Raw genomic sequence first — 23382 nt, forward strand, 5'->3', positions numbered from 1 at the left:
GCAACCTGAGTATCTCAAGAAGTTAAAAGATGATCATTGTATGATAATGATTTTCTGGCAAACTTTCATGCATAGAAAAAAGACTAGAAAGATACACCAAAATCTTAACCATAGTTATTACTGGTTCTGGGACTATGGGTGGTCTTTTGTGTTTTTCTGTTATAGCTTTGTGCATTGAGCATATATAGTTTTTAAAGTTTTTTTTCTTTACTGAATTAATCTACATATATAGTATAGCACTGAATAATAATATCTAAGATGTTTTCCAGCTTTCTAACAAAAGCTTCATGATCATTTTCTCACATCTGCCCCATGTGCTATAAAAGCTTGATATATCGAAGTCTGAGCTTTGACATTATGTATTAAAACACAGCAAAATTTCTCACATCATAAATGATAACTACTGGGTTTCTATTTTATCCCTATTCTAAATATTTCCTTATATGATTTAAAATTCTTCTGATTTTACTTCTTCCTTTACTTCCTCTCCTTTTGCCAGGGGCATTTAAAAGAAAACTCTAAAAACAGGGCCTGGCATATACAGCAAGCACCCAATAAATACTGGTTCCCTTCTATACCATTCTTTGTCTTGAACATGTTAACATAACCTTAACTCCAATTCTTAAACACTGACGGAGTAGTTTCCTTCTTGTCCAAATTTGCTCACTTTTGATCTAGACTCTATAGGTGTCAAGGGCCAATGGCTACTACCTTTCATTTCTTTCTAGCCCCACTTAATTCTACTTTAGTTTCCTCAAGATTTTACTATTTATTTAAGGGATTATTTTACCAAATAAAGTACAGATAAAGATATGTGCTAGAAGCAAGGTAATAAGATACTCAAATATTAAAAAACACAAACCAAATAAAATATAAATTGAATTACAACTAAATCTGTTATAACAAAATCATTTTTATATTCTCATCTTTAAAAATTATAAACATTTAAAATATAATACTGGTTAAACACACAGAACTCAACAAACAATATTACTTACATGATATTATTACTCTTGTGGGCTCTTCCAATGTTTTCACACCAGCGGTATTTACAAATATCATAAACCAATAATTCTTCCAGGAAAAAGTAGTTCCAACGCCGAATTCCTGAACCACAAATAATGTTTCTAAAGATACTATTATTGTATCATATAACAGTTAATTAAGAATAAGATTATGTTTACCTCCTTTAATGCCATTTTTATTCACCAACAAGAGAACAAATTGATCAATTTCGGGGTAAGGTGAACACTGAAAACCTTCAATGGTTTCTACTGCAACAAAAAGAAAAATTAATTATAAATCATAATGGCTAAAAGATGAGGAGTTAACTTTTAAGTTGTTTAGTACAACTATGGGTTTTGCAACCTGCCCCTGCCAGTTTGTTTTGGGTTTTTTTGGCCTTCTCTGCAATTTGTCTTTTAGTCAGTCATGGATTCTTACAAGGAAGCAGGTAAAATTCAGAGCTCTCAATTAAATCAAATTTTAGCTAATTTGCATAAAAAGCATTTAGTATCACTTCAGTTGCTTGCTTCATTCTGATAAAGAGAAAAGCAGCCCCTTGCATCCAGGAGCTGTCCTAGTATTATCACTGAGGCCTTGGTGTTGCTACAAGCTGGCTGGGGACTCACAGCTCAGCCCTGGTGTTCTATTAATCATAAACTATTTCATAGAACTTCATCAGATAAGGTCACTCTGTGGCCATGATGATTCAAGACAAAAATGAACACCACTCTGTAATCATGTGTGAACACAGACAAAACATGAACATTTTCCAAACCACAAAAATGACCAAACGCCCACCTATCTTGTCTAATGTTAAGTAGCTGCTCCTTCTTTACCAATTGTAGCTTTAGTCTCCCTGTAGTCGGCCTTCCTTCTAGATAAATTTATCAAGATATCTAATCATAAAATTGTCACTGACAGCACCCAATTCAAAACAAACACACTTCCTTGGAGACTTCAAAAGCATCTAACTGAGGCCTGAATCCTGTAAGTCCTTTCTAACACCCTTTCACTGAGATGCCCCCAGTTTCCTATGGTGTGCAGGATTCTCCACCGTGGTGACCAGTAATAAACTCAGCTTACCACAGGTGTGTTCTCCAGTGCTCTTTAGCTGTAGAGCACTGACATTCATTATATTTTCTATCTAAGACTCTAATGGAATAATTAAAAATAATTTATTTAAAATCTTACTTAAATTTAAAGACAGAATACACTTCTTAAAATAAAGCCTGATTTCACTTACAAAAATAGTACACAGGGGCTTCCCTGGTGGCGCAGTGGTTGAGAGTCTGCCTGCCAATGCAGGGGACAAGGGTTCAAGCCCTGGTCTGGGAAGATCCCACATGCCGCGGAGCAACTAGGCCCGTGAGCCACAACTACTGAGCCTGCGCGTCTGGAGCCTGTGCTCCACAACAAGAGAGGCCGTGATAATGAGAAGCCCGCGCACCGCGATGAAGAGTGGCCCCCACTTGCCGCAACTAGAGAAAGCCCTCGCACAGAAACAAAGACCCAACACAGCCATAAAATAAATAAATAAATAAAAATTAAAAAAAAATAGTACACATAATTTAAGAAATTTTGGGAAATATATTACAGCAGAAATGAGAGGAATAAACTCTAAATCAATGTCTAGAAATAACTGTTAAACAACCAGAGGAAAATAAACATAAAATGTTATCCATATTTTTAAAATAAACCTGTGATCATACCTCACATATAATTTTGAGTCTTAACGTCATAAATGGGCATTTTTCATATTATATAGGCTTTATAAATTTAAATCAAATGGCTACAGAGTATTTTACAGTATGTAACCAATCCCATTTTGTTATACATTTAAATTTTCAGTTTCACTATTATAAATAATGATAGCCCAAGATATGTGTATAAAAATATTTACTGGAGAGTTTATATATATCTTAGAAAAAGATCTATATTTTCTTCAGCATAGGAATGAAGAACACATAGATTTTGTGAAAAATTATATGGCCATTAAAAGAATGCAGAAGCTCTCCATATACTGGAAATATAGGAAAAGTTCTGCTGGGTTAAATAGGCATTTATTAACAGTGGTTACCCATCTTTGATTGTGGACAGAGGGGTGAAGAGAACTTTTTTCATTTTAATATGTGTTTATTTTATATAAACAATCTACATTTTCATATTTTTCCCCAAAACACCATAAAATGAAAATTAGTAAAGAAGCTTTAAAATACATCAATATTTACACTTTTCCATTTTGGATAGAAACCCAGTTGTTCTGAAGGATCAGTACATATGAATACTTAAGATTTAAGATTTATAAGCAAAATAAATTTTGCATCCTTAAATTTCCATAAGAAATTGTTTTCTTAAAATTACCTGAAGTACTGGTATGGTTAAAATACTCAACTCGTTTTTGTTTATTTTGAGATATGTCACATGTCAGAATTCGTAAAGTATCTGAGAATCTGAAGAAGAAAATATGTACAACAAAAAGTAACATATTAGAATTAAAGAGACGTGACTACAGAAAGGACACAATTTCAAATAGTTTCATAATAAAATCCTTTGTTCAACAGATAACTGTTCTAGGATATTTATGCCACATTTGCCTATAAAAGCACCAATCCAACCCGTACAAAAAAAGAGTAGTTTGGTGATCATTTGAAACTGATGCTTTCCTCTACTACAGAATGAATCAGAAGACTCTAGGACTGCTGAAGCTGCAGAATGAACTATTCCCCAAACATACAGAGCCTTTGAAATTTATGTTAACAATAATTTTAAAAGTCTGGATAATAAGAAGAAAAAATGAGGGATGAAAGCAAAGGGAAAATAGATTAAAATTAACTGAAAGCAAAAATACATTCATAACCATAAAGAATTTAGCCTTTATGTCAGAAAGAAAAATACCTGATATTTAGTTGGATACACAAATGACAATTAAGATAACTCTACTCAGTAGAAGAACTCTCCACTTCTGTAAAATTAATATTGAAACTACAAAAGAAATGAGATTTGGTAATCAAGAGATTACCTGTACTTCAGGCTGTCATTAGAGACCAACTGTGTTACTTTTCGCATACCTGACAGAATGTGACCTTATTCTGGTGCCAACAACAGTGGGGAGCAAGAATCATGTAATTTTTAGGACCATACTACCTCTAGAATCTCAGATATGACGAATAATTAACATTTATTGAGCAGAGACCATGTGTCAGGCGCTGTTGTAAGCACACACATACAGCTCTTATTTAATCCTTACAACTCCATGAAATAAATGTTAATATTATTTCCATTTTAAAGGTAAGGAAACTGAGACTTTGATGTTACTTCTAAGATTTGTTATGAAAACTCAGATAGTCCATAAATATATAGAGAAAAACAACACATCTTCCCACCCTCCTGAGTAACCGCTATCAAGTCGACATTTGGACACAACTTTCCCTATGGCAGTGTATTTTAAGTATTTTTATTAAGATTTATCTCTATGGAATTTCTCTTTAAAATTATATGTAGGAAAGGCAAAAAGGAGAAGAATCAGAATAAGTTAATTCAGCAAGGCAATTTAGTCTAATCTTTAACCACATGTCCTACACTAACAAAAATTGCCAGCCCAGAGTGAAAGGGAATAAAGGCATATATTTCTGTTGAAAGATGTCTTTCACACTTTTTAAAAATGACCGAAACATGGGAATTTAAATGTTCATTAACAGAACTGACAATAGAGTATATCAGTATAATGGAAAATTATATAGACATCAACAATTTTATTTACAATTTACTGTTAGTAATTAACTTGACAAATATTCATGACATAATGCTGAGTGGATAAAACAGGTGACATAACCATATAAATAATGATCTCAAGAGATATGTTTTAAATGAAGGAGCTATGTAAATTATATTTCTGTATGTGCATATATAAAAAGAAAATTAAATGTTAACAGTAATTACATTTCCAAATGCAATACAAGTCATTTTTCATTCTTATAGAATAATCATTTTAGAAAAACTGGAAAATATATCAAATATAATCATAAAAGGATATAAAGAGAAAAATAAGTGGTTAAAAAATAACTTTTAATATATTATTTAGTTAGTGGACAAAAAAGAAGTTAACCTAGAATTTTTAAGAAATGACTCTCTTTTACTCAAGATATAAAAAATTTATACAATTCACATTTTAGTAACATACAGTGCCATTCACTGCTTAATAAATATTCATGAACACACAATGATTTAATTCTGGTCCTGTATACCTGACATTGCTGACCAAAGCAGAGAGGAAATATTGATTTTCTATGGAAATATTCTTCGATTGTATAGGATAAAATTTGTTATCTTCAGCAACCTCCAAAGGCACATACTTTCCTATTTTTGATGATTTATACAGTCGAAAGTTTCTATTTCTTGTATAAACTCCTGTATCAAAAATTAATAAAACAATATGAATGCATGTTTTCAGTGATTTGTTTTTATAGTCAGCAAATATTAAGTTAATTCTGTATAGTATTATTAGAAAAAACACCTGGTTGTGGTTCAAGATGGTGACATAGGAAGATCCTGAACACTCGCCTTCTCCCAGGGACACACTGAATCTACAGCTGTACATGAACAATTTCCTGTGGGAAAAAATCTGAAAACCAGAGGAACGGCCCCTTCACATCAGGCAAACGAGAGGGAAGTCACACAGAAGCAGACAGGAAAGGCTGAGAGGCACTCTCACCATAAACCCCACCCCAGGCACGGCAGCACGCAGTCAGAAGGGAACGCAAACCCGGAACTTCTCCCCAAGGCGTACAGGGTTCATACCCACATCAGGCACCCCAACTTTTAAGACCGGCACCTGACAGCTGAGCCCTCCAAACACCTGGGTGTGAGGACCAACTGGGCTCACACCCACGAGACCCACAGGGCCATGAAAACTGAAAACGGCCCTTAAAGGGCTCACATGCAGACTCACCTGCCCCAGGGTCAAGTGCAGAAGCAGCCCGTTGAAAAGCGCCCACTCGTTATGTGAAAGAGACTCATTTACTAATTTTAAAGCACTGGTCTGAGGGGCAAGGTCCTGTTGGGATATTCTCTAAGGATGGAGGCTGGTGGGCACCACCTTCCTTGATAAGGATGGAGCCTGGTGGGCTCTCCTTCTGCCTTGCTAAAGCAAGGAGCCATCTTTCTTTCACCTTTATTTTTTATTTTATCAGCAGGTACCGTCTTCATACCACCCCTCAGCCTTGCCCCAGCAGTGGGTGCCATCTTTGTGCTCTCCCTCTGCCATGATCCAGAGTGCCAGTAGCTCCCAGAGGGGAGCTTCTACACACATCTGCTGCCCTGGTTTTCACATCTGGTGACACGGTTTCTGTGGCTACCATCCAGATACCCCTTGATCTCCTGGCTCTAGAGGTTAGGGAAGCTTGTGATCCTGGGTCCCACGGAGCTATAACAATCAGAGAGACAGCTTTTGGTAGACTACCACTCCCAGAGTACTGCACAGACAGCAGACTTAAACACCCCCCCCAGTCTTTCTAACAAAGAGGCCTATTTGCTTGTCCTGGAGCTTAGGGGCTCTTAGGGAATGGAGGCCAGTGGACACCATCTTTGCACTCTCCCTCCACCTCACTACAGCTCACCAGTATCTCTCAGAAAGGAGCTTATACACTCATCTGGAGCCCCAATTTTTGTGACTCCTGCCCAGCCAGACGGCCTGGCTCTGGTGACTAGCAGGGCTTAAGCTTGTGGTCCCACAGGAGTGTATATATTTGCATTCTTTAAAAGCTGCTGCCTGAAGGTCTGGCTTCCAATCAGCTTGAATCTAGGTGCTGACTGAGATCCTCCCCTTTGGGGCACTGACTGGTCTTGGCACACACTCAGTTACTAGGAGCTATTAAAAATATAATAGGCTGCTTGGACAAGCACAGAGATTTGTGACAACATGAGCTAGGACAGGACTGAAAAAGTTCATCTTCTACACAAGGCCAACCCTTCAAGACTGGGAGAAGTGGCTGTTTCATCTAATGGATAGAAACCAACACAGAGAGTCAAGCAAAATGAAGAAACACAGGAATATATTCCAAATGAAAGAACAAGATAAAACCTCAGGGAAAAAAATCTTAATGAAATGGAGAAAAGTAACTCACCTGATAAAGAGTTCAAAATAATGGTCATGAAGATGCTTGCTGAACTCAGGAAAGAATGGAGGAGCACGATGAGAACGTCAACAAAGAGAAAATATAGAAAAGTACCAAACAGAAATCAAAGAACTGAAGAATACCATAAGTGAACTGAAAAATACACTACAGGGGTTCTACGGCAGACTAGATGAAGGAAAAGAGAGGATCAGTGAACTCGAACACAGGGCAGAGGAACTCACCCAATCAGAGCGGCAAAAAAAGAAAAGAATGGAAAAAAAGTGAGACTGCTTATTTATGGGACAACATCAAGCAGACTAACATTCACATTAAAGGAGTCCTAGGGGAAAAAAAGAGAGAGACAGAAAGGAACAGAAAACTTATTTGAAGAAATAATGGCTGAAAACATCCCTAACCTGGGGAAGGAAACGGACATACAGATACAGGAAGCCCAGAGAGTTCCAAATAAGATCAATCCAAAGAGACCCATACCAAGACACATCATAATTAAAATGCCAAAAGTTAAAGGGAAAGAATCTTTTTTTTTTTTTTAAATTTTATTTATTTATTTATGGCTGTGTTGGGTCTTCATTTCTGTGTGAGGGCTTTCTCTAGTTGTGGCAAGTGGGGGCCACTCTTCATCGCGGTGCGCAGGCCTCTCACTATCGTGGCCTCTCCCGTTGCGGAGCACAGGCTCCAGACGTGCAGGCTCAGCAATTGTGGCTCACGGGCTTAGTCGCTCCGCGGCATGTGGGATCTTCCCAGACCAGGGCTCGAACCCGTGTGCCCTGCATTGGCAGGCAGATTCTCAACCACTGCGCCACCAGGGAAGCCCAAGGGAAAGAATCTTAAAGTACCAAGAGAAAAAAAACTTGTTACATACAAGGGAACCCCCATAAGACTATTACCCCAGAAGGGTGTGGTATGATATATTCAATCTGGCTGACATAAAAAAAAAATTTCCAACCAAGAATACTCTACCTGGCAAAGTTATCATTTATAATTGAAGGAGAGAGAAAGAGTAAAATAAAGGCTAAAGGAGTTCATCACCACTAAACCAGCCTTGTAAAAATATTAAAGGGACTTTCTTAAACTGAAAAAATAAAAGGGGTGTTAATTAGTAACAAGAAAACATATGGGGACTTCCCTGGTGGTCCAGTGGTAAAGAATCCACCTTCCAATGCAGGGGACACAGGTTCAATCTCTGGTCAGGGAACTAAGATGCCCTTGCCGCAGGGCAACTAAGCCCACGTGCGCCACAACTGCTGGGCTCACGCACCTCAACTAGAGAGCCCGTGTGCCACAAACTATAGAGCCTACGTGCTCTGGAACCCAAACGCCACAACTACAGAGCCCACGTGCCCTGGAGCCTGTACACCACAACTAGAGAGATAAAACCCACACGCCACAACTAGAGAGAAACCCATGCACCACAATCAAAGATCCCACATGCCTCAACAAAGATCCCGCGTGCCACAACTAAGACCTGACACGCCAAAAATAAATAAATAAATGTCTTTTAAAAAAAAATGAAAGTATAAATCTCACTGGTAAAGGTAAATATATAGTAAAGGTAGTGGATTAAGACTTACAAAACTAGGGACTTCCCTGGTGGCACAGTGGTTAAGAATCCGCCTGCCAATGCAGGGGACACGGGTTCGAGCCCTGGTCTGGGAAGAACCCACATGCCGCAGAGCAACTAAGCCCATGTGCCACAACTACTGAGCCTGTGCTCTAGAGCCCATCAGCCACAACTACTGAGCCCACATGCCACAACTACTGAAGCCCACGTGCCTAGAGCCCGTGCTCCACAACAAGAGAAGCCACCGCAATGAGAAGCCCGCGCACCGCAACGAAGAGTAGCCCCCGCTCGCCACAACTAGAGAAAGCCCGCGCGCAGCAACGAAGACCCAATGCAGCCAAAAAAATTAAATAAGTTTATAAAAAAAGAAAAAAGACATATAAAACTAGTATGAAGGTTAAAAGACAAAAGTAGTAAAAATAACTACAATAATTAAGGGATAAACAAGATATAAAATGTGACATCAAAAGCGTGGAGTGGGAGTAAATATTAGAGATTTAGAATGTGCTCAAACCTAAATTGTTATCAACTTAAAATAGACTGTTATAAGTTGTTATATGCAAGCCTCATGGTAACCACAAAGTAAAAACCTATAGTAGATAATACTCAAAATGACAAAAGGAAACTAAGCATACCACTAGAAAAGGCATCAAACCACAAAGGGAGAGAGCAAGAAAAGTAGAAGGGAACAGAGGAACTACAAAACAGCAGAAAACTATTAACAATATGGCAATAAGTACATACCTATCAATAATTAAGTGTAAATGGACTAAATTCTCCAATCAAAAGATACAGAGTGGCTAAATGAATAAAAAAACAAGACCTATCTATATGCTGCCTACAAGAGATGCACTTCAGACATAAGGATAAACACAGGCTGAAAGTGAAGGGGTAGAAAAAGGTATTCCGAACAAATGGAAGCAAAAAGAAAGCTGGAATAGCTATATTTGTATCAGACAAAATAGACTTAAAACCAAGACTGTAATAAGAGACAAAGAAGGGCATTATGTAATGATAACTGATAAAGGGATCAATACAAGAAAAGGACATTTGTAAATGCTTATATACACCCAACATAGGAGCATCTAAATATATAAAGCAAATACTAACAAACCTAAAGGGAGAAATAGACAGCAATACAATAATAGCAGAATAATTTAATACCCCACTTACATCAATGGATAGAGCATCCAGAAAGAAAATCAGTAAGGAAATATTAGCCTTAAAGGACACATTAGATCAGATGGACTTTACAGAACATTCCATTCAAAAGCAACAGAATACACATTCTTCTGAAATGCACATGGAACCGTCTCCAGGACAGATTATATGTTAGGCCACAAAGCAAGTCTTAACAAATTTAAGAAGACTGAAATCACATCAAGCATCTTTTCTGACCACAATGGTGTGAAACTAAAAATTAATTACAAGAAGAAAACTGGAAAATTCACTTGTATGTGGAGATTAAATAACATGCTAATGAGTAAACAATGGGTCAACAAAGAAATTAAAGGAGAAATAAAAAAATACCTTGAGATAAAAGAAAATGGAGGGCTTCCCTGGTGGTGCAGTGGTTGAGAATACGCCTGCCAATGCAGGGGACACGGGTTCGATCCCTGGTCCGGGAAGATCCCACATGCCGCGGAGCATCTAAGACCGTGCACCACAACTACTGAGCCTGTGCTGTAGAGCCCGTGAGCCACAAGTACTGAGCCCATGCGCTGCAACTACTGAAGTCCGCGTGCCTAGAGCCCGTGCTCCACAACGAGAGAAGCCACCACAATGAGAAGCCCGCGCACCACAAGGAAGAGTAGCCCCCGCTCACCGGAACTAGAGAAAGCCCCGTGCACGGCAACAAAGACCCAACACAGCCAAAAATAAATAAATAAAATAAATAAATGTATAAAAAAAAAAAAAAGAAAATGGAAACACAACATACCAAAATGTACAAGATGCAACAAAAGCAGTTCTAAGAGGGAAGGTTCACAGTGATATAGGCCTACCTCAAGAAACAAGAAAAATCTCAAATAAACAATCTAAAATTATACATCAAGGAACTAGAAAAATAAAACCAAATGAAGCCCAAAGTTAGTAGACAGAAGGAAATAAAAGATCAGAGCAGAAACAAATGAAATAGAGACTAAAAAAAAAGATCAATGAAACCAAGAGCTGGTTCTTTGAAAAGATAAACAAAATTGATAAACCTTAGGTAGATTCACCAAGAAAAAGAGAGGACTCACATAAATAAAATCAGAAGTGAAAGAGGAGACATTACAACTGACACAAAGGATCATAAGAGACTACCATGAATAATTATATGCCAACAAATAGGACAACCTAGAGTAAATGAATAAATTCCTAGACGCATACAACCTGCCAAAACTGAATCATGAAGAAATCGAAAATCTGAATGGACCAAGTACTAGTAAGGACACTGAATCAGTAAACAAAAACCTCCCAACAAAGCAAAGTCTAGGACCAGATGGCTTCAAATGTGAATTCTATCAAAGATTCAAAGAATTAGTATCAATCCTTCTCAAACTCTTTCAAAAAATAGAAGAGGGAACACATCTAAACTTACTTTACAAGACCAACATTCCCTGATAGCAAAACTAGACAAAGATACCATAAGAAAAGAAAATTACAGGCCAATATCACTGATGAACATAGATCTAAAAATCCTCAACAAAGTATTAGCAAACCAACTTGAACACTACATTAAAAGGATCATACACCATGATCAAGTGGAATTTATTCCAGGGATGCAAGGACAGTCCAACATCCACATATCAATCAATGTGATGTAACAACACATTAACAAATGAAGGATAAAAATCATATGATCATCTCAACAGATGCAGAAAAAGCATTTGACAAAATTCAACATCCACTTATGATAAAAACTTTCAATAAAGTGGATACAGAGGAAACATACCTCAACATAAAGGCCACATATGACAAGTCCACAATTAGAAATACTCAGCAGTGAAAAACTGAAAGCTTTTCCTCTAAGATCAGGAACAAGACAAGAACGCACACTCTCGTCATTTTTATTCAATGTAGTATTTGAAGTCCTAGCCACAGCACTTAGGCAAGAAAAGGAAAAAGGCATCCAAATTGTAAAGGAAGAAGTAAAACCGTCATTGTTTGCAGATATATTGTATACTTGTATACTTGATATTATACAGGTCTGCCTCAACTAACAACTGGTTACATCCCAACAAATAAGTTGAAAACGCATTTAATACACCTAACCTACTGAATATCATAGCTTAGCCTAGCCTACGTTAAATGTGCTCAGAACACTTACATTAGCCTACAGTTGGGCAAAATCATCTAACACAAAGCCTATTCTGTAATAAAGCACTGAATACCTCATGTAATTTATTGAATAGTATACTGAAAGTAAAAAAACAGAATGGTTGTCTGGATACAAAATGATTGTGACTGATCTATCTTCATGACTGCATGGCTGGCTGTGAGCTGCAGCTCACTGTCACTGCCCAGCATCATGAGAGTATTATACCACACATCACTAGACCACGAAAAGATCAAAACTGAAAAATTCGAAGTATGGTTTCCACTGAATATATTACTTTTACACCACTGTAAAGTCAAAAAATTGTAAGTGGGAAAAAAAAAATGGTAGGTCAAACCATCATTAAGTCAGGAATCATATGTAGAAAACCCTAAAGACTCTACCAAAAAAATGTTAGAATAAATGAATTCAGTAAAGCCGCAGGATACAAAATCAATATACAGAAATCTGTGGTGTTTCTATACACTAATAAACTACTGAAAGAGAAAATAAGAAAACAATCCCACTTACAACTGCATCAAAAAGAACAAAGTATCTAGGAATAAATTTAACCAAAGAGGTGAAAGACCTGTACACTGAAAGCTACAGGCATACTTCAGAGCTACTGTGGGTTCAGTTCCAGAACACCACAATAAAAGCAAATATCAGAATAAAGTCACACGAATTTTTTCGCTTCCCAGTGTTTATAAAAGTTATGTTTATATTATATTATAGTCATTAAGGGTGTAATAGCAGTCTTTAAAAATATACATACCTTAAGAAATACTTTATAACTAAAAAAATGCTAACCACCATCTGAGCCTTCAGCGAGTCATAGTAGTAACATCAAAGATCACTAATCATAGATCATCAAAACAAGTAATAATGAAAAAGTATAAAATATTGCAAGAATTACCAAATGTGAAACAGACACAAAGTGAGCAAATGCTGTTGGAAAAATTGCGATATCAGTGGTTGACTCAGGGCTGTCACAAACCTTTAATTTGTAAAAAACACAATACCTGTGAAGTGTCACAAAACAAGGTATGCCTGTTTTATTTCCAAATTCTTATACTTGGTTGTCAACGGTGCTAGAAAGATATGCAATACAGCAGGAACACTTCCTATTCTCAGCCTGATTGGCCTGGTAATCTTGCTTATAGCTTAAACCTACTTTTCTTCAACTTGTAGACACTGAAGCTCTCTGAGTTGCTCTAACCATCAATGGCAAAAATGCTGCTCTTATGGCTTTTCAAATCACAAGCTAGAACTCAACATAAAAATGAGGTTCATTTCACCAAATTGGAGCTCAGCTGAATTAGGGGTCCTGACTGGCCTGTGTGTTACCTAAACAGGCTGAGGTCTTGTGCCAGTACTTCACATATCCTCAGATTCAGAGACCAGAAGCAAGCAGGGCAGAAGAGAGCACAGCTGAAGCAGCCACCAGTTTTATCATAGTAGGAAGTTGATGAAACAACCCCTGCAAAGCTCTTCAGTGCAGAAAACGCCAGGCTTACTTTGCCACCTAATAGCTCCATTTTTACATTGTACCTATTTTTACAATTTATTTCATCTAATTAAACCTGTCAGCAGCATTGGAGACTGCTATCCAACTGTCCCATCATGAATCCTGTGACCATTTCAGAGCAGGAGCCAGCCACAACCATTCTCTTCTGGAGCTCAGGCCAGCCTGCTGCTTATGTCCCACAGGACCCCTTTAAGATCTCCTAACAGAAACCTACTAGATTTCCTGCACCTGAGCTCACTGATCACATTCTGTTAGTGACCCCAGTCGCTGTGGAGCAGTGGTGGTAGTAAGAATCCTAAGCAAAGTGACAAGTGGGCACTGACTGGTCTCTCACAGAAGTACACAAGGACAGTCCAACAGAGAGCTGTCAATTCTACTTACCTAGATCCACAAAAAGATGCTTTTCTCCTATGTTATTCTTCACAATTAAAAATGAAAGATCAGGACTGCTTTGCTTAGCTGACCCCAGCCTCTCCAGTTTCTCTGAATTCGTTGTCCAGCTCTCTCCTATATCCTCATCTGTGGACTTTTTGCTTAAGGAAATTCCTTGTTTAATTGGTGTTTCAGAAAAATGGGAAAATTCATGGCCCGTTGTCTCTGGAGTCATATCATCATCTTCACTAGCAATTAAGTGAAAAGCAGGCTCTAAAATTTTTCTCACAAAATTACCTAAAGAAAAAATAAAAAGGTTAATCTAATCGTTTTCTGAAAACTATAACAAGATCTAGGCACAAGTCTACACAGGACAATTTTACACAGTAAGGCTTCTATTTCTGGTTTTAAAACTGAGTTGTTGGGGCTTCCCTGGTGGCGCAGTGGTTGGGAATCTGCCTGCCAATGCAGGGGACACGGGTTCGAGCCCTGGTCCAGGAAGATCCCACATGCCAAGGAGCAACTAAGCCCGTGCGCCACAGCTACTAAGCCTGCGCGTCTGGAGCCTGTGCTCCGCAACAAGAGAGGCCACGATAGTGAGAGGCCTGCGCACGGCGATGAAGAGTGGCCCCCGGTCGCCGCAACTGGAGAAAGCCCTCGCACAGAAACGAAGACCCAACACAGCCAAAAATAAAAATAAATAAATTTATAAAAAAAAAAAAAAAAAAAAAAAACTGAGTTGTTATTATAAACTGTAAGACCCCTCTCCTATACTTCCTTCCTCTTGTGTAATCTTTTACTTTTTAAATTCCCTTTGACAGGGGAGTTTGGTGTAACTTGTAAACTAATCATCTTAGAAGGGAAGGTTAATGTGAGAAGATTTGTCAGTGTTGCTAGTATGGGCCTGGGCCGAATGCTCTGTCACCAAAAAGCACCATTTTAATGAATACAAATTGAGTAGAATTTACATTCACAATCAATGATTAAAGAATGCAAGGTTTACACAAGTAAACAGTGCTGCCAAGCTCTGCCACACTCTCCCTATGTCAGGATGTCAGCAAATTTCTCAGGACTTATTTTCTCTCCTTTACTCGCATGACATACCCCAAGAACCTCGACATTCACAGCCATCAGTTTAAGGTTCTTGCTCCTCCTGCCTCTCCCGATAATTGGTCATGAGCTGGGTGTGGCCCAATAACTAAAGTCCAGAACTAAAGCAAGTAAAGACATCTGTTGTATTTCAACATTTATTCTAAGAGCTCTAAATATGAGTGGCGCTATCTTTACATAGAAAAGATGGTATGACAATCCAGAGCTTCTTTAAGCTCTCATAATTTATATGATAAAATCAAGTAACAATCTGGTTAAGCTGCTTCATGTATAACAATACTGGAGAAATGCACTACTATAAGAAAAACTTAATTTTAGTCTTTAAAATTGGTATAGTCTGGGTTTGTCACTTTATTTACCAGACAGCTTGAACCCTTAAATCATACGATACACATGCTCTAAGTTCAAAATTCTCTTTCTCCAAATTAGACTTAATTACTTCCCTCCTCAAAGAAACAAATCCACTATCTTGTAAAACACTAAAAATCAAAATGAAAGCAAAAGCATTTGATCCTTGCAATCATATATAGACATGATTATCTCTGGAATGAGGGAAATAAAGTAAATACTGAGTAAAAAGAAATCATGATATATCAAAGGACAATAAAGCAGTCCAAACATAAATTGATAAAGTAAATTTTCCTGGAAATGTAAAATTACACCTACTTGACACCAAGAAGGCATGGCTGCAGAACCAGTTGCCAAGACTGTGCTTAGGAGGCCAGGCTAGGACGATGGATGGTGTAACCACCTTAATACTAACACCGGCTCCAGCAAACTACTCTGCTTTCTGCTGCCCTTCCCCAATAGTATCACCCTCACCTCATCATTAATACAGGGACAATTTTATTGGCTGGGAATAACTCAAAAGAACGTATCAATCATAGAAATTTCAGGTTCTATGGCAGGCTGGTAGGAAAGTATTTCAAGGAGATCAGATTTGTACATCTTGCTAACATTCTATGATCTTACACTTCCTAATTCCTCTTTCTGAAAGGTTGACAATAGGAAGTAGAAATGTCACCAAGAGATACATTGAGGGAGGGGAACCAAAGTGGTGAATTTGGACTATTCCATAATCTCTGCATCTCTGGTTCTGACAGTTCATAATTTTAGAGGATCGAAGCCGCAGATGGCATCCCATTTATCAGGTCTGACTGTGTCTCTCACTCTAGCCACACTGGACTCCCACTGCTCCCCAAATTAGTCACGAACTCTTAACCTCTATACTTCTGCTTATGCTGTTCTGACAGTAAAACCTTTCTTATCTTTGTCGGATGGAATTTCATTTAAAGCCCAGCTTGAATGTCAGCTGCCCTCAGAAGCTATCTGTAGCAGACACTGCTAATTACCGGTCAAATTTCCATTCTCCTCTTCCTCCTAGCAACAAATCTCCACGTTTAGCCTCGTGGCTAGGACTCAGAGCAGACTATGAGGAGTAAATAGGAATCAAAGAAATACCCTGCTTAGGACTCTACCCCTCCGCACAGACAGCAGAGCGACCTAACATTCAGTCATTCATTCGGCAAATATTAAATGACTTCTTGTATTTATGGTAGCTGCTGCTGCTACTGTTATATTATTATTACTGATAAAGACATTACTATCTGATAAGCTCTGGAAATACAATGGTGAATAAGAAACAATCCATGCCCTAAAGAAACATTAAGTAGAATAGAGAAGACAAAACAAAAACAAAAACAAGAAATTACCCCAGGAAGTGGTGAACGCTTTGACATGATAGGCACTGGGCACGCTCTGCAACCCAGAGGGAACACGAACCTAAGTCTTAGGGTTTGGGATGTGACAGAAAAGGCTTCTCAGATGACAATACCTACACTGAGTCTTAACAGACCAGGTGAACTGGTCAGACAGCAGCGTCAAAAAGTGCAGAGGCCTAAGGACTAGAGAAAATGTGGCCCCCGTGGGAGCTAAGTGAAGGACAGAGTTAGAAGTGCCAAGTGGTGAGAGATGAGGCCAGTGCACAACGGGCCTCATCATGCAAACTAAGACACCTGGACTTTTCCCTGAAGGCAAGGAATAATCCTGGAAGGGTCTGAGGCACACAGTGGTATAATCAAATCACTCTAGCTAGCTGACTAAAGAAGTAAGCAAGACACAGCATTTCCACTTGGGTAACTGGGTGAATGGGCATACCACTCGGATATACACCTCACAGGAGAAAGAACAAGTTTGGGAGAAAAGATGAGGAGTCTGGTCTAGGACACGCTGAGTTTCAAGTGTCTGTGTGGGGATGTTTAATGGGAGAACAGTCTCGGCTGCAGATAAAGACTTCAGAGTCACCAACACACAGATGGAAATTGAAGCCATGACAGTGGATGATCATTAAGGTTACAGACGGAGTGAACAAAGGGACAAGGACAGATTCAACAAATGTTCCTGCCTTTTGCCCTTGGTACCCTGGAAACTGTCAGACACTTGTTCTGAAATGGATTACCTGTTACCTGAACTTCAGGCAATCATCTGCTTGCCCTACCCCTGCTTTGATATACACTCAGGATTTTGGCTTTTATTCAGACCTTGGTTTTCAGTGTTCCCTTTCTGCCTATTTGTTCCCCTTTGGACTGACTTCATTTTATACCTTGGCCTATATCTCTAAATGTCCAGTACTAGAATTAATCCTCTGGTTACACTTTCAGGCTTACACATCTACACTTCTCTCCAACCCTAAGGTTTGGCCTGGAACAACAAACAAGGCTTCGTGAGTGTGGCCTGGAACCCAAGCCCAGTTCTCATGTACTAAAAGCTAAGGCAAGGCTAAAGCGAGGGTCAGAAATCCAGATCTCAGGCATCACAGATAAGACTTGAATTAGGCCTCTCCTGCATTACCCAGAAAACTTCTGAAATGACTCCTGTTGGAACAGAAACCAGGACCAGGGCATGCATGGCCATCCCAATATCTACAGCAAGAGGCACTAATGCCAAGGATATCCTGAGCACATTAATGTGTCTAAAATGTATCTAGAATAGGAAGATAGGTCTAGAACTAAAGGCAAATCCTGAAAACATGAAAAATCATGATTCATTTTTTAGGACAGGTTAATGACCATAAAACCTGACAAATACAAAACTTTAAGAGGAAAGGAAAACATAAGTTTTTAATATAATTGTGATTTTTTTTAAAAAAACAGTACACTTACCAACATGAGTATTATCTTTAAATGCCACATCACGGAGTTGAAATATTAAATGGCGGCTAAATTTTTCACTGGTGCTAGAATCCAAGTTGAGAACATCTTCAGCTGAACAACTAACCCTGTAAAACTGTTGAAGTGCTTTACAAACATGCTGAAAACACAAGTAAAACATAAATAATTAGTATTTTTTAATTTGTTTTAAAATTTTTCCATGAGCAAAATTCAAATATCTTGGTACAAGTAAGTCTAATCTGTTTTTTTATTTTGATATCAGATTATTACACAATTTTACTGAATTACTTATGTACTGAAATATACATATTTAAATTATTATACATGTTTATGTTCAAAAATGCATAGGCTCTCAGGGTTAAAGGCCTCTCAGAATTCAATTTATCTTATACATTAATCTCTAAAATCACAATAAAAATATTTCTTTTTAAGCACCTCTTTTCATAAATTTTATTTATGTATTTATTTATTTGTTTATTTGTTTGTTGTTTGGTTGCACCAGGTCTTAGTTGCGGCAGGTGGGCTCCTTAGTTGCGGCATGCATGTGGGATCTAGTTCCCTGACCAGGGATCGAACCCAGGCCCCCTGCATTGGGAGCAACAGAGTCTTATCCACTGTGCCACCAGGGAAGTCCTAAGCATCTCTTTAAATATTATCTATGAGTTAAAAAGTCACAATTCCATTGTTTACAGTTTTAGTCTTCAAAAAGTTCCTCAGGCACACTGAGCCCAAATCTACGTCCAAGAATATGGCCTCCAGGGCTAGATGATGCTAGTAATGAAAGCAGTTACGCATTATAGGAAGGTAGTGAGCGCAGGGTTAGGAGCACATGATTAGGAGTCAGAAAGGTTTGAGTTCTGGCTTTGCCACTTACCAGCTCTGTCGCTTTAGTCAAGTCCAAACCTAACATTCCTCAACTGCAAAATGGGATAATAATAGAACCTAACATTTCAGGTTGTTGTAAGGAGCAAAGAGAAAATGAGAGTAAAGAGTTGGCCCAATGCTTGGCACATGTAACTGCTTAAAAGCATTAGCTGTGCAGCCACAGGACAAGTCACTTCTCCTGAAGCCTGTCTTCTCTTTTGCAAAACGAAGGTACTAAGAAACACCTAACAGGTATGGTACTGGCACAAAAACAGAAATATAGATCAATGGAACAGGATAGAAAGCCCAGAGATAAACCCACACACATATGGTCACCTTATCTTTGATAAAGGAGGCAAGAATATACAGTGGAGAAAAGACAGCCTCTTCAATAAGTGGTGCTGGGAAAACTGGACAGCTACATGTAAAAGAATGAAATTAGAACACTCCCTAACACCATACACAAAAATAAACTCAAAATGGATTAAAGACCTAAATGTAAGGCCAGCCACTATCAAACTCTTAGAAGAAAACATAGGCAGAACACTCTATGACATAAATCACAGCAAGATCCCTTTTGACCCACCTCTTAGAGAAATGGAAATAAAAACAAAAATAAACAAATGGGACCTAATGAAACTTAACAGCTTTTGCACAGCAAAGGAAACCATAAATAAGACAAAAAGACAACCCTCAGAATGGGAGAAAATATTTGCAAATGAAGCAACTGACAAAGGATTAATCTCCAAAATTTACAAGCAGCTCATGAAGCTCAATATCAAAAAAACAAACAACCCAATCCAAAAATGGGCAGAAGACCTAAAAAGACATTTCTCCAAAGAAGATTTACAGATTCCCAACAAACACATGAAAGAATGCTCCACATCATTAATCATGCTCAACATCATTAATCATTAGAGAAATGCAAATCAAAACTATGAGATATCATCTCACACCGGTCAGAATGGCCATCATCAAAAAATCTACAAACAATAAATGCTGGAGAGGGTGTGGAGAAAAGGGAACCCTCTTGCACTGTTGGTGGGAATCTAAATTGATCCAGCCACTATGGAGAACAGTATGGAGGTTCCTTAAAAAACTAAAAATGGAACTACCATATGACCCAGCAATCCCACTACTGGGCATATACACTGAGAAAACCATAATGCAAGATGAGTCATGTACCAAAATGTTCACTGCAGCTCTATTTACAATAGCCAGGACATGGAAGCAACCTAAGTGTCCATCAACAGATGAATGGATAAAGAAGATGTGGCACATACATACAATGGAATATTACTCAGCCGTAAAAAGAAACGAAATTGAGTTATCTGTAGTGAGGTGGATGGACCTAGAGTCTGTCCTACAGAGTGAAGTAAGTCAGAAAGAGAAAAACAAATACCGTATGCTAACACATATATATGGAATCTTAAAAAAAAAAAAAAAAAGGTCATGAAGAACCTAGGGGCAAGACGGGAATAAAGACACAGACCTACTAGAGAACGGACTTGAGGATACGGGGACGGGGAAGGGTAAGCTGGGACAAAGTGAGAGAGTGGCATGGACATATATACACTACCAAACACAAAATAGATAGCTAGTGGGAAGCAGCCGCATAGCACAGGGAAATCAGCTCGGTGCTTTGTGACCACCTAGAGGGGTGGGATAGGGAGGGTGGGAGGGAGAGAGACACAAGAGGGAAGACATATGGGGACATATGTATAACTGATTCACTTTGTTATAAAGCAGAAACTAACACACCATTGTAAAGCAATTATACTCCAATAAAGATGTTTAAAAAAAAAAAAGAAACACCACACAGGGTTATCTTGGGATTACCAAAAATGTCTGTACACTGCCAAACACTTAGATACCTAATAGTTATGCAATAAATTGTGTTTATTGTTATTTTGGTATTATAATAGCATACCACCTCCCATCATGCTCTCTGATCCTACTCTTCTTCAGTAAATTCTTTCTCAGAGAAGGCTTCCTCAGTTTCCTTATCTACATCAAATTGCCCCATATATATTCTACCTCTATTTGTAGTACTTACACAGCTGCAATTGTTGTGTGATTATTTTGATAGGTTTCCTCTATATCATAGAGAATATCCCTCATGATCTGTTCTCTCCTGCTTCTATAGAAATAGAACCCCGATTATTCGCTAGATATGAGGTCATCAAGAATAAAGACCATGTTCCCCAGACTCCCTTGCAGTAAGGTGTGGCCATGTGATTAAGTTCTGGCCAACAGGATGTGAGCAGAAGGAAAATATCCACTTCTACATTATAATCTTAAAGGAAAGGGGCATGCTCGCCCCTTCCCCATTTTCTACTGTCTAAAATGTAGACACAGCGGTGCTGAGCCATCTTGGACAATGTAAATAATGGCATCTTAGGAACAGCAAAGCAACAAGCCTAGTCCCCTAACACAATGGAGCCACATCGAGGTGTTACATGAGAGAGAAATAACTTTCTATCTTGTTTATGCCCCTTTAATTTTAGGTCTTTATTATGGCAGCTAAATCTTATCCTAACTTATTATCCTCCATTACATGATAAATTCTGTGAAGGCAGAAATCATGTCTCTTTGGGCTAACCATTGTATTCTTAATGCCTAGGCACACTGACACTAAGAGGCTGAAAAAATATTGATAAATGAATAAAGTCTAGTTATGTACTTTGGAGCTATACAGAATAAATGTAGTAACTGTAGATAATAAAAGTAATCATAGTCCCCTTAAGTTCTTTTTCCCAAGTTAAATTTTAAATACAATTTTAAGTTACAGAGAATATAGCCAATATTTTATAATAACCATAAATGGAGTATAGTCTGTAAAAATTTTGAATCACTGTGTTGTACACCTGAAACTAATATAATATCATAAATCAATTACACCTCAACTTTAAAAGTTTTTTATTTATTTAAATATTTCAGTTGTAAAATCCAGAAGTTAAAAATATATGATTATTTGAGCAATGTTACCTGTCAACATAGTTTTATAAAATGCTTTAGCACCAGAAGTCATTCCATCTGGCAGAAGTGGCTTACTGGAATTGTCAGTTAAAAATTGTATCAAAGGGCATTACATATTATCACTAGTTATTATTAGCCAGTTATTTATTAACCATCTGTTATGATAACAGCTAACCTAACATGCCTCCTCACGCAGAGACGCTAAAGGAAAAGAACTTATTGTATTATACACTTGTTACATACAAAGTAACCAGTAAATGAAATTAATTTCAATATAATCATTTGTAAAGGTTATATTAAGTAAAGTAATCCTAATAACTTTTCTACCAACATGAGCATGTTAAATAAAAATGCTGTATAATTTTAAACTCAGATTTCTACAACTTTTTCCAACTTTTGTTGATGTTAACAATTAGTTGCTCAAGACTAACTTGGATAAGATTGTATAAAGAATTAGCAGGAAAATAATTTAAACACCTACATGATCTTTGCCATACCAGTGTTTATTAATCCTTGTTACGAATGGGATTTGCACTAGTGTTGATTCCATTCGGGATAAGTTTCTAGTTTCTAATACAGTAAAGTACTAATACTTCTTTTTTAACAGTATCACCATATTAAAGTGCTAGTGAAAATCTCTGAATCTTAATTCCTTCTTGGCCACACAGAACCCACATAACAAATCCTACCTTAGACCAGAGAAGTGTATCATACACTAGTAAAGAGTGTATGGATTATTAAAAACATAATTAAGGTTAAAAATTAAATACAACTTACCAACTGTAATGAAATAAAACATTTAAATTTATTCTTAAGGGTCCAATGGCTATCTTAAGAAAAACATAACTTTTCTGTTGTTTTTTGGGAGGGCTGGGGGGAACTTATGTACATTTCTTTTGCTTCAAAGTCAGGAGAAAGCTAACATGTTTTTTTAGAAAACAGTATTTGCATACATTTTTCAAATGAATTTAAAATAAAACATGTACAGATCTGACAAAATCAGCAGATACTTTTAATCAAAAACATTTTAATTTGGATGTATTTTTAACATTATAAAATGAGTCATCTACAGTTAACATCTAGAACAAAAAATAGTTAATGTTAATACCTACTCTGAGGCCAAATAATAGTCAATATAATTTTAGTACACCTTAATACACTACAATCTTAAAAGATTTTATAAACAAACCTAATAGAGCTTAGTTGCACAAGCCCATATTCCTTTTATTACTAACTTCCTGGTTGACACTGCTAAATCAAAAATATATACTAGAACTACACTTTTTCTCTTTGTTAAAAACAAGGAGAAATAATAATTGTAGTTCTAGACCAGGTTTTGCCAGTAACTAGTTGTTGGACCT

The 23382-nt window shown here is 37.6% G+C and overlaps 1 protein-coding gene across 9 annotated transcripts in view; it reads right to left on the bottom strand.

Annotated features, from left to right (window-relative positions):
• The window catches only part of PRIMPOL (primase and DNA directed polymerase), a 39960-nt gene that overhangs the window by 6571 nt on the left and 10007 nt on the right, over nucleotides 1–23382 (bottom strand). For 5 of the 9 annotated variants that reach the window (XM_082444806.1, XM_082444809.1, XM_082444808.1 and 2 more), the window contains 6 exons: nucleotides 18170–18317; nucleotides 13908–14195; nucleotides 5250–5412; nucleotides 3367–3455; nucleotides 1185–1274; nucleotides 999–1107 (listed from right to left, as the gene is read on the bottom strand). In XM_082444806.1, coding sequence (XP_082300932.1) covers nucleotides 999–1107; nucleotides 1185–1274; nucleotides 3367–3455; nucleotides 5250–5412; nucleotides 13908–14195; nucleotides 18170–18317 — 887 coding nt within the window. Of the gene's footprint in view, nucleotides 1–998; nucleotides 1108–1184; nucleotides 1275–3366; nucleotides 3456–5249; nucleotides 5413–13907; nucleotides 14196–18169; nucleotides 18318–21098; nucleotides 21453–23382 lie in introns of those variants that run through there. The other 4 variants (XM_082444814.1, XM_082444807.1, XM_082444811.1 and 1 more) reach the window with 4 other exon arrangements.

The sequence above is a fragment of the Balaenoptera physalus genome, assembly GCF_965194825.1.
Source record: "Balaenoptera physalus genome assembly, chromosome: 21".
Classification (NCBI taxonomy): Eukaryota; Metazoa; Chordata; class Mammalia; order Artiodactyla; family Balaenopteridae; genus Balaenoptera; species Balaenoptera physalus.